At 49.7% G+C, this 12,135-nt stretch overlaps 1 protein-coding gene across 4 annotated transcripts in view; it reads right to left on the reverse strand.

The window, feature by feature from the left end:
• Nucleotides 1–511: 511 nt before the first annotated feature.
• The window catches only part of SMC1B (structural maintenance of chromosomes 1B), a 75,722-nt gene continuing 64,098 nt past the window's right edge, over nucleotides 512–12,135 (reverse strand). For all 4 annotated transcript variants that reach the window (XM_027070468.2, XM_027070465.2, XM_027070462.2 and 1 more), the window contains 7 exons: nucleotides 10,161–10,259; nucleotides 8,200–8,356; nucleotides 7,568–7,722; nucleotides 6,381–6,532; nucleotides 4,485–4,554; nucleotides 2,242–2,352; nucleotides 512–1,032 (listed from right to left, as the gene is read on the reverse strand). In XM_027070468.2, the coding sequence (XP_026926269.1) occupies nucleotides 931–1,032; nucleotides 2,242–2,352; nucleotides 4,485–4,554; nucleotides 6,381–6,532; nucleotides 7,568–7,722; nucleotides 8,200–8,356; nucleotides 10,161–10,259 (846 nt within the window). In that variant the 3' untranslated portion in view covers nucleotides 512–930. The remainder of the gene's footprint in view (nucleotides 1,033–2,241; nucleotides 2,353–4,484; nucleotides 4,555–6,380; nucleotides 6,533–7,567; nucleotides 7,723–8,199; nucleotides 8,357–10,160; nucleotides 10,260–12,135) is intronic.

A 12,135-nucleotide genomic window follows, 5' to 3' on the forward strand; every position in this document is an offset into this window, starting at 1 on the left:
ACACGAGCGTGCGTGTGTGTGTGTGTGTGTGTGTGCGCGCGCGTGCATGAGCACGGGAGGGGCAGGCGGAGAGAGAGTGCCTGGTGTTCAGGCTTTGCACTGACCACCAGGAGCCTGCTCGGGATATTCTATCTCGTGAACTGCAAGATCACAACCTGAGCAGACGTTGGACATTTAACCGACCGAGCCGCCCAGGCGCCGCTGGTCCTCACATGTCCACAGACCCTGTGTGGACGGGTAACTGTCAGTAGATTGCAGTGAGGGAGCTGCTCTGCTGTGTACAAAACTCTAATCCATTCTGAAAGGGAAATGAAGTATTATTGAAAATGCTGCAACTTTCCTCCCCAGAACCACGTATTTAAGCGGAGGAGTCAGTTGTTACTTAGGAAAGCCTGTGTACGACGTTTTCCCAACAGATTTATACTTAGAAAAATTCAGATTGCATTGAAGCAGACATAACTGTTTCACCTTAAAAGAATTTTTGTTTCTAAAATGATAGATCAGAGACATCTGCAGTTAGAATATTCTTTACTGAGATTTCCTGTATTGACATCAGTTCCCCTGAAATAACTTCCCATAAAACCCAGGTTCAACGTTCTATAACTAACAATATTTGAGAACCAAGAGTTTCCCTGAAAGATCACTTAAACATACTAGGCAAGACCTAAGTGAAAATAATGCAGAATCCAAAATTATTCTGACTGGCTTTCAAAATGACACAAAATTACATTTTTTTTTTAAATAATTCGCTCAACACTAACTCAGGAAACCTTACCCACGGGAAGGGGGCCCGGATGATGGACGCGAGCTACAGCGGCCCAGGCTGTCCCGACTGCTCCAGCAGTCTGTCATTCAAGAGCAACAACTAGGCAGCCGTGACTGTGACCCAGGTCACGGACACCCCCAGGTGTTCAGGGGGCACTCGCGGTCCTAACGCGACTCTTGGTTTCTTTTGCTGCTTTCTTGGCCTTCAGTGTCCGGATACTGAGAAAGATCCAGGGTCAGAACTCTGCTGAACATGCAGTCGTCGAACTGAAATGAGAAAAGACCGCTCAAGTCACCTGTCGACTTGGGGGAGAAACGTGTTATTAAACATAAAAGGAGGCCACTAGCGAATCTGGATTTGCACTTAAAAAGGAATCTCCTTATAACCACGGGTCTCCATTTACATCAGCTTTGTGTTTTGTATTATCTGGTAAAAGGTGCCCAGCGCGTGCCATCGCGGCGCACGGACTGCTCTGAGCTAAAGGCTACCGCGAACCAGCTGACACAGGAGCAGCTCTAAGGACCGAGCTCCATATTCACAAAGGAAACGTGCTCGATGTAGGAGGCCCCGCTCCGCTCTCACCAGCTCTCACCGGTGGAGAAGGCGCCCGCTTCCACACGCACCACAGGGCTTGCTAAGCGATCCGTGCTTACCACGGCTCCCCTCGCCTGCCCCCCAGCCCCCGCCCCTCGTGTTAGCCTGGAATGGTGTGTAAGCGCGGGGTCTAGCCGGCAGCCCTTGGGGTTACTCTTCACCAGGGCCTCTATGTGTACGTGTGATGCACGTGTTAAGCCGTTTTCCTCCTGTTAATCTGCCTTTTGCCAGTCTGATAACAGGGCCCCAGCCAGAGAACCTAAGTGCGTAGAGGAAAAAGGTAGTTTTTGTTCCCCTACGCTGGTGTGAGAATTTCCGGTGCTCCCTTGCATCTTGTAGGCACAGGAAGGGAAATTTTTATCTTCGTTTAGATGAAAACTCAGGAAGTAAAGCCTTACTGTCCCCAAACTGAATGATCTGAATTAGCTGCTCTACTCCATTAGCTCAGGTAAGTATTTTGAACAGCTGTAGGTGTGTTTGAATTCTAAGTTACTATACAACTTGGAACGTCTGGTGAATTTGTTTTGTTCCCCCTCTGGTCCTTTCTGAAAGATAAATGGGCCCTTTAGTGCTACCCACAGTGCATTTGTTTGGTCTAAAACATGCAGACGTTACGGAAATATGGAACACAGTATTAACAGTTTAGTGTGTACCTTATAGCTCTGTAATTTTGTTTGCTTTTTCACTTCAAGTCCATCTTAAAAATTCTGTCTACTGTCGTAGAAAAATAAGTCGTTTTAAAAAATCTTATTTGATTCAAAAACAATCACTTAAGCCTAATAGTTATCAACTGCAGAAATCAAACAGCATGTGCAGACCCCACTGGTACTTGTAATTTCACTGCGGGACACAACAGGGAGACTCCTGGGGCTGCCTTTTACCTCCGGGTAGATGCCTATCAGCGCATCGGCCTGGGAATAGAACTCCTCTTTTAGGGAAATGATTATCATCTGAAACTGCTCCTGAGTCTGCTCTTTGATGTAACTTGAGACCTGGGGGGGGGAGGGGGACAAAAAGCACACATTTCACCAGCAAGGAAAGGCTTCCTTTCTAAGGGCCCCGGGAGGGTGACTGTGCCCATCTCTGCCCATTGTAGGGGACAAAGCACTTACTTGCCTTTCTGGTAACTCAGTTAACCCAGTATAAGTGCAGAAATGGAAACCGCTCAGATTAAAAGGTGAAAAAAATTGTAAATCTTATGAAATCTGCCATCTAAACTTTAAGAATATTTTAAAGAACAAAGCTCTAACTTAAGATATCATCAAGTGAACATGCAATCAGTTTTCATAACAAGGTAAAAACGACCACTCAGACATTGAGGAAGGACCGGTCTTTAAATTTCCATCTTCCTATTTTGCTAATAACTCAGAGCCAGAAGATGGGAAAAGTGGCAATTATATATATTCAGGAACCATCCTCAAATCCAAGGAATGGGAGGGAGTAAGATAGAAAGGGGTCTTGTTGAACGAAATCTGCTGAGAACCCAGAGGGAGATGGAGAAGGACTGGGCACAGCCTCCCAGGATATTTGCCCACCCCCCGCACGTCTCTGAGGGGCTGGATGGCTCTGGGCCGCGCGTACGGGTCCCGACTGGGTGGGACTATGGCCCAGTGCTGGGCGAGGAGTCACTGGCGGAGGTGAGGGACCAGGAGGGGAAACTGCTTCTGGTGAAGGGGTTGAATTCACAGGCAGAAGGAACTCGGTTCAGCATCAGAGGCAGCAGTAGCCACTGTGGAGCGGCTGTGAGCGGCTGCGAGCGGGAGGGGGGGCGGGACGCACTGTGTTTGCCGAGGTGCACGGCGGGCACCCCGGGCACCAGAGGGGGTGGCCGTCACTTGGGAGCCGCTCACACGTCCGCCCGCGCTCAGCATGGCAGCGGAGCGGTCGGCAGGGTGGATCCTGGGGGAGACTGAAAGGTGACAGGTCTTTAATACACAGGCTGGATGCCACAGAACAGTCTTAAGTAAGACCTCGTCCCTGGAGAGGCCAGTAATACAGCTCCATCTTGCTGGAAGGCACGGATACCTTAAAAGCGAATGAGAAAAGAGCCCACAAAAATAGACCCCCGCCCTCCCACCCCAACATACAGAAGATGGGCTACAAAGCGCCAAAATTGACCTCTTCGGGGGAAGAGGTCTCCTAAATGAGGCCGTTGAGTCCAATCAGCCGATGCACGCTGGCCGGCGTTCAGGAGACGAACAGATTGTCTTTTGTTCCTGTTTTCTTTCCCTTCCCCAGTTAACCTGATGCCTGGCAGGTCACAGAAGGTGGCTCTTTCCTGTCCTCTACAAAGTTCAAAGGGATCGGGGACCTGGTTTTTAAACCTCTGACTACGGAGTGGACGTGTTCAGAACGCGGGGATGAGAAACCTGGGCTGGATGAACACAGCTCGGGCAGCGCTGAGTGAGGCCACGTGGGCCGCCAGAGGGGCCTCAGCCGCAGCTCCCGAAACCCCCCCCCGCCCCCCCCCGACTCTGGCATCTCCTGGCGGGCTCCAGGGAGCCCAGCGTCAGGGACCCAGGACTCCCTCTCTCAGAGGTGGACTCCTCAGCCAAGCTCACGAGACTAAGGTATATACGCCACGATGCCAGTTTACAAAGAGCCCGGTCGTCTCTGGAAGATGAACGTGCCTGGAAGCGGAACCAGGAGTCCAATTCGCCCAACTCCAGAATGGACGGCTCTGGCAGCGGGACCGTGACGCCTGGAGTCTGCAGGCAGGACCGCCCCTCCTCTTTGGTCGCGCTTCCACGGCTGACCCCGTGCTCCCGTCAGACTCACAGTGGGGAGCTGTGGCCTCACGGTCCGTCTCTTTCAGGTGGCTTTACACTGACGTCTAGAACCGGGGAGAAGCCACAGCCACCGCCAGCAGTGCTGTGGATTCAGCACAGCGATCCTGACCTGACTCCCTGTTTTGATTCCCCAGCAATTGACTGAGGATCCCCTGCCCCGCGAATGAAAACTGCTCCCCCACAGCATCTCCTGTTTAGATCTTTAACTTAGATTTGATTTTGAATCGGCCGTTCTCCAGCCAACTGGGTGTTCCAAGGTAGGCGGCCTTCTGACCAGCACGTGATCCTTGGACCACAGGTGTTCTTTTGGAAATTAAAGGCAGGGAGACACTCACTTTGCCAATGTTCGTGTTGTCCAGGGCTGCGTCCACTTCATCTAAGACAAAGAACGGAGCGGGCCGAAAACTAGGAAGAAATTACAAGTAACAGCTTTGGTTTTCGAGAGACCTGGAGAAGATTAACAGTACTCAGACTGAACAAGATCCATCCCCTTGGATGCTTCCGCCTCAGTCACCAAGTCACCAGTGACCCCGACGGTGCGTGCCGAATCCAACGGGCAGTGCTCAGTCGGTGTCCCGCATGACCTTTGCGGGTGGCATTGGGGGCTGCCCCCACCCGGCGGTCTGATGTCACAGATGCCCGTCTACTCCCCCACCTCCCCCACTGCTCCTTCCAGGTCTCTTCCGCCAGCTCCTCTCCGTGCGGTGCCCGAACGTTTTCACACCGCGGTGCCCTGGGGTACGGTCCATGGTCCTTCCACGCTAATTGGCTCGCGCGTGGTTTCCTCTCATCTCTGGGATTTAAACACCATCCGTATACCGATGGCTTCCACACCCTACCTGCCTCATGTGCCCAACAGCTTGCCCAGCGGTTCCTGGCGGGTGTCTGATGAACAGCTAAAGCTCATCCCAAATCCCACTCCTCAGCTGCCCCTCCAGACCTGTTCCCTCCCACGGTCTTTTCACTCGAGCTGGTATGTGTCACCCCTGCCGCCTCCCTCTCACCCCACACCTTGTCTGCTCAGCCGACACTCACCCTGGTCCAGCCCCTCTTCCCCTTTCTCCCTGACGGCTACCACAGTTCTATCCCTGTGTCCACCACTGTTGCATACGGCCCATTCACTACGGATGCCGGCTGTCTCTGGCCTCAGGGCCTTTGCACATGCTGTTCCTCATGTCTAGATAGAACAATCTTCCCTTAGCTGCATCCACATGACTTGCTCCCTTCATTCCTTCAAACTTTGTTCAAATGTTGCCTTCTCAAATAGGCCTTCCAGGGTGACTCTGATATTGCAAATCCCTCCCTGCTACTTACGGTCTCCAATTCCCTACTTTATTTTCTTCTCTATAGCATCTGCCATCTCCTGATAGTCTCTCTGTCAGAGAGTTAGTTTACTAAAATACCTTCTCCTCTGTCTTCCCCAACAAAAATAACATATCTTTGAGGCAAAGATTTTGTTTTGTTCCCTGCCGACTCTCCGGTGCCTGCACCACCACCCGACGACACACAGCAGATCTCTAATCAGTGTCTGTCGAATAAATGGATGGTAACAGTAATTACTAGTAAGGGACCCCTAGTAATAGTCTTATTCTGCTGCGATTTGCTCAACACAGGCTCACGTTTCGATTCCTGCTGCCTGCCTTCCCCACCAAAGTCTCCTGCATGAATGGTGGTTATTTTCTTTTCCTTTCCTGTCCTGGCCTCCTCTTACGAACATCAGCTGATGCTAATCCTTCTGGTTGTGAAAGTAGAGAGGGAGCACCATGCACACCTGGGCCTTCATCTAATGACTGGAATGTTGAACGCTAGCCGTCCTGATCTTAGCCGACATCTTCTCCATTTTCCTCACAGATTGCCACCACCATTAGTGGAGAGGAGGAGGTTAAACGTTTTTTCAGAAGAAATACTCTGTGTAACATTCTCTACCTAAACACGGCTCTCTGAATATATACTAGGAAAACAACACACGGGTTGGATGTTTTGTTCTGTTTGTTGGCAATCCTGATGTCACATCCGTCCATCCCAGGATTTCCTTTTCTTTCCTTTCTATAAACTTGGAATATTAGTAGCCTCTGGTAGCTGCAGAAATTTAGTGAAAATCTGTCAAGGACTGAATTACGTATTAGATTTTCAGTCTAAATTACTATAGGCCTAAAACAACCTGAATCGTCTGGCCGAAGAAAACAGTTTTGTAGCACATATGCTGAAAGACACTTCACTGTGGCCTTCACCTGTGCACCGCGAACAGGAGGGCCAAAGCCGCCACACACTTTTCTCCCCCTGACAGATTGTCCATTGGCATGAACCGTTTGCCTGGAGCCACGCAGTTATAGCCGATTCCCTCTAGGTAAGGCTCTTCTGGGTTTTCTGGGCTAAGAAATGCCTGAAACACAGGTTATTTGTTAGCAGCATCGCAGAAGCAATTAGTAAAATTTCGACTTTGGAAACTGAGAGAGGTTGTGAAATATTCTATTGGTGAGGTTTTCCTCCGTTCTGATGGGAAAATACCAATGCCTGTAAACAGGTGTCTAGCTGTTCATGCAGTCACAGGAAATAGGGTTGCGTGGGTTAGGAGAGGGAAAACATTCGAACACACACAAAGGAGTAGGCCTTCCCGTAGGACTGCCATCCAAACGTCAGCAGCACGTGTCGCAGTCTGACAAAAACAGTCTTTGCTCAGCCCACCCGTTGGCTCGTCATCAACCATTTATTGAACAGCCGTTGCGGGCCAGGTACTGTAGATACAGGCAGGAATCCTGCCTTCAAGAAGTTAATGGGTTTATTTTAGTCTTACTTTACTGAAGGTAAGTAAATTATTTTCAGCTGAAACCCTAAGTGTCTGATCCAGGATCAACTTTCAGCCACAAAAGAACACCAGCAGAAAGGCAAAAGCAGGTGTAGAAGTCCCCATGCACCCCTTGATTCCACGTTCAGTGCCACGGGGTCTGCTGTGGGTACTGACCGCGTCACGGGCAAAGGTTATAGCAAACGGACTATCGACACAGTCCTGCCTTTGGTTCCTTCCTCTCCTTTGTACTCCGCCCAACTTGTCACAGACCCCAGGTCAGCCATTCCCAAGACCCTCTACAGAACGTGACCCGTACTACAGAGACCACTGACTGTTCCATGAAACCAAATTAGCACCAGGCAACAGAACTCAGAACTGAAGAGAATCTGGAAACAAATGACTGAACCCCCTCATTTTTCAGATGAAGAAATAGAACCAGAGAGGTTCTGCCTTGTCCAGGCTGACCAGTGGGACAGTGAGTGGGATCTAGAACACAGTTACTATGGCAACCAGTCTTCTGGAATCGACTGGAAGTGGGTCACTCAGATAACGCGGTGGATATTTATTTCCCACCAGAAAAAAACCACCAGCAGCACGGTTTCCAGCAGCATTTGGGGTGGAAATACCTACTTGGGCGCTGACGTTTCTGCAGAGCTTCTTGTAGATTTGATCAATGGAGACTGAGACGTGCTCAAAACACTGGCTGAAAAGGTCGTATCTCCTTTTTTTCACCTGTTCAAACTCTTGCCTACACATTCTGGCTTCCTTTCTGCTGGCCTCAAAAGCTGAGAGAGAAGCAACGTTCTTTACTTTGAAGACCACTGGGGGGAGGGCTTCTCTTATTGCAACTTTAAAGCATAGAGTATCTTAAAAACTGGATTTTGAATTTGGTTGTCTTGAGTAAAATCTACCTTTAAAATACCCCAATTGTTATTAATTCTAAGAACATGGCTCTTAAAATTGATGGGCCCTTTTTCTAATAGGGCTAATTTTTAAATAATAGCGACAAATTCTGTGAAAGAGAATCTAAGACGGCCATTATACTGGTATAAAAAATTATGTTCTAAAATAACCAGTATACTTGTTTTTTTTTTTTTTTTAATTAAAGCAGAGCACTTTTTACAAAGGCAGCAACTAGTGACTCAGTACTAAAAGTACACATTAATATGGGATGACAGAGAAAGATCTAAGTTAAAAATAAAGAGACAGAACCCACGACCCCCAGGAGTGCGGCCTTGCTGACAAGTGCCGCCCAGCCTCACCGTCTGTGGACTCCTGGAACTTGTCCCTGATGGTCTTCAGGTTCTCCAGGGCTCTCAGGTTTGGGGCCGCCGTCTTCAACAGGACCTCCTCCTGGGACGCCACCTGCTGCAGCAGGAGTCTGAGGCTGGCCTCCACTTCTTTATCCGTTTGTAGAGCCTATTGACCGAGAACAGAGGTGAGACCGCTTGCCTTTCAGATCCTGGCTGCTGAGTAATTAGGCACAGGGCCCTTCAGGACCAGGTCCCTGCCTCCCTTTCTCCGCAGCCACCCCTTCCCTCCCTTGGCGCCTCGGAGTCTGAAACACAGTTGGGCCGCGCTGTCCGCAGCTCCCTTAGCCAGCTGTGCTGTGCCGTGGCTCCAGCGTTCTAGATACTGCTCTCCCGGAACATGCTTCACCTCCACACTTCCTAATGTGGGCAAAAAGCAGCAACTCATAGATCGCATTTTCTCATTGGTTAAAAAATACTGATCGTTTACTTATGGATTAGACCCTGAGGATTCAGTGATGAAAACTGTTCTGTCCTTGCTCTTAAAGAGCTCACTGGGAAGTCGGACACCCAGGCTGGCATTTCCAACAGTGTGGAAACCCTCTAACGGCAAGCGGAGGTGCTGCGGGGCAGGGAGAAGGCATCCAACCAGTCTGGAGGGGGAGACACTTCAGCTGAAGCCACCAGGATGAAGAGACCTTAAGCGAGGAGGGAAAGGAGGAAGGGGTGTAGGCGTGACCTTCCAGGAAAGCGTTCTTGGCCTCCCAGGGTGGTTCATTAACATGAGGAATGTGACGGTTTTAAGGCATTGAGAAGAGAATTATTTGAAAAATGTTGGGTACACTGGCTAATTTAGGTAACTTCTTAAAAACAGATACTTACCTCATGCCACCTACCAAAATAAACTTCAGATGAATTAAATAGGTAATGAAAACAAAACACGAACAATATTTATAAATATTTACTCAGTAATAAGGTGGGTAAGGATTTTCTAAATATGAAAGCACTAAATAGACTGCAGAGAAGACAAAAGCTGTTTTGTGACTGCCTAAAAATAGAACCGCGATCCAAGAGCCCAGCAAATCTCACAGCACCTGTAAGAACATGTGAAATTGAAAGGTGGACATTGCTACCTGGCATCTAGTCTCCACCCCTGTCTCACAGAGCCCATGTTTGAGCTTTCCTCCCTCACGGGTCCCTTGTAGCGGGGGGGGGGGGGGGGGGCGGGGGTCCCTGCTCCATCTGAGGCTCGCCAACCCCGTCCCCCCGACGGTGACTGGTCACCAGTTCTGGCCACTGTGATGCCAGCACAGCTCCTGGGGCTCTGTCAGAAGAGCCCTTCTTCACCCTTGACACACCACTACGAAGGCGGCCTGTCTCCTGCCTGAAGGTTGCGGGGCTGTGTGGCCGGAACGCTAGGACCGGCTAGTCGCTGTGCCCTCACCGAGAGACGCGGCCTCAGGAAGGAGGCAAAACGCAAATGCAGTATCGGAGCGCGGCTCACAGGGACGACGGAGCAGCAGAGCCAGAGATGCTGGATTAGAGACCCTGAAACCGGACCCCAGGTCTGTGCTCTGCGACTGTGACGGATGGGTCTGTCCCCTACTGTGGGGGCCACACCGGGACGGTGACAGGCCGACCCAGGCTCCTGGAGTACGGTGGTCACTTGTGTCTGCTGCGGGACTTCTCCGAGACTAATGGTCACTGTAAATCTCCAAGGAGACAGCCTTTCAAAAAACTGGCTGCCCACAGAAGACTTCATTTGGGAAGCATTTCCATGATACTCACGTTCTGTGAACAGTGAGAAAGGCTCACAGAAACATTTTTAAGAAGTTGTCTATTTATACCATTTCTTCAAACACCATTAGCAAATCTACTTTTCCCCCTGAACCTATGGTCAAAAAACTCTTCTGTATTATATGTAAATATTCACTGTCACCATGAACTAGCCCTAACGGAAATCCTCCATTTACCTTCAAATCCTCTCGTAGGGAGCTGTAGTCTACCTCAATGGCTGCTTCTTTTTCATAGATGTCACTTGTTGCCTGGGTACTTTCTGCTTCAGTTCCCAACTGAAAAACAGACGAAGCCCCTCCTTTGTTATGTGAAACGGGGAGCTCTACTCCTCCACCTGTCCCGAGCCCTTCAGTTGATCGCCACCTCACTCGGGTAAAAAGTTAAAATCCTCACGTGGCCTGCAAGGCTGTGATGACCCGGCAGCAAGACCCCCAGGTGCTCCATGTGCACAGAATGATTTTGGAACTAATGATCCGACACAGTCTCTCCCACCATAGAAGAGTCTTCTAGGAGAATCCTGGAGACCTAGGGAACATACCCTGTCTCCACACCTCCAGTGGAAGGGAAATCTCAGGTTCAGCCTCAAAACAGTGATAAGACAGTTACTCCTATGACAACTGTTGAAATGATTTCTACCTGGTGTTCCTTGTTCAGCCCTCTGGAGAGAGACAATTTCTACCTAGTGCTTTTTCTATTTTAGCCTTTATAGAAGATCTTATATTGTCTCCCCATTATGTGGCCACTACCAGACGTGCTTACCAAATTCCAGTCAGGGAACTCACCACTCAAGTAGTGGTAAAAGTGTTCCCTAGGAGAGGAAAGCTGTTTCTGTGGCCTCTCCTTCCCAACCCTGTATCCACCTTGGGACCAGAAAGAACCAATGTGATCTTTCCTCTGGGACAGGCCATCTTCTATTGGAGGAAAATGATCGTATTCCCCAAGACTTCTCTTCCCGGGACAATATGGTTGGGACCTTTTCACTCTCCTCAACACTTTATTCTTAAGAAGCATCATGCTTTAAAAAGTGAATGCAGGGGCTCCTGGGTGGCTCAGTCAGTTGAGCATCGGACTTTTGATTTTGGCTCAGGTTATGATTCCAGGGTCGTGAGCTTGAGCCTCATGTCAGGCTGCTGCTTAAGATTCTCTCTCTCTCTCTCTCTCTCTCTCTCTCTCTCTCTGCCCCTCTCCCCTGCTGGAGCGCTTGCTCTAAAAAATAAATTAAAAAAAATACTATTTTTCTTTCTAGAGTATAAGGACTATTGTTTTTCTGCTCCCATGTACTTCTGCTGTTAACAGACCCCCTCCCTTCTCTCTCTGCATCTACACAAGTGGACCTGTGACCCAGAACGAGCCAGAGTTCTTCCCCAGGATTTTCCCAGCAGAGAGTAGGGGAGAGTTCTCTTTCCCCTCTGGTCAGAACTAGTGGTTACAGCTGTAGCCTTGTGGGGAAGGCCCATTTGGGAGAATAAAGCCAATATATACTGAGCCAGAAAGAGTTCTTGATGGTGTTCAAATTCCTGGACTGAGTCTGGCATGAGATCGCCTCCATTCCAGTCCTGTCCCTTTACCCCCTTTAAAGCCTCTGAACTGGGTTTATGTCATTTGTGGCCTGGAAAGGGCTTTCTCCTTTCCTTACCTCCTGTCTAGAATGTGATCTCTGCTAAAATAAGAGAAAAAAGACAAAGACTTGGAGTATAAGGTCGTGAGAAGTAGTCATGTTAGCAAGGATGAAGGACTTCTGGAGTGGAGGGTGGACGGAACAGAGTAGATGTCTGACTGCCGGGCAGAGCAGGGCGGGGAGGAGGGAGGTAGGGGGGAGACCCCAGGGAAGAAAGGGCTCAGAGAGGAATGACCTGAAAGGCAGGACCAGCCGTTTCTGTTGCATCCTGTGGAGAGCTAACCGGAAGATACTCTGTCTGAAGCCACAGCACAGCCTTCCTAACACCATCCCCAGAGGTCGCTAACTCCAGCAGCTCTCACTCTACTCTCGGGTATCTAACGTGTGGGAAAGAAACTGGCCCATCCCGCGGGGGCTCAAAGGACGTGGATGGGCAAGAGATGGAAGAGACGGCACAAGACGCCCAGTCCTCTGTAACGACGATCCTTTTGCCTCCCAGGAGATGTCTCCTCCACTCCTAACGGGGCTCTGGG

This window comes from Acinonyx jubatus, chromosome B4 (assembly GCF_027475565.1).
Source record: "Acinonyx jubatus isolate Ajub_Pintada_27869175 chromosome B4, VMU_Ajub_asm_v1.0, whole genome shotgun sequence".
NCBI classification, from domain to species: Eukaryota; Metazoa; Chordata; class Mammalia; order Carnivora; family Felidae; genus Acinonyx; species Acinonyx jubatus.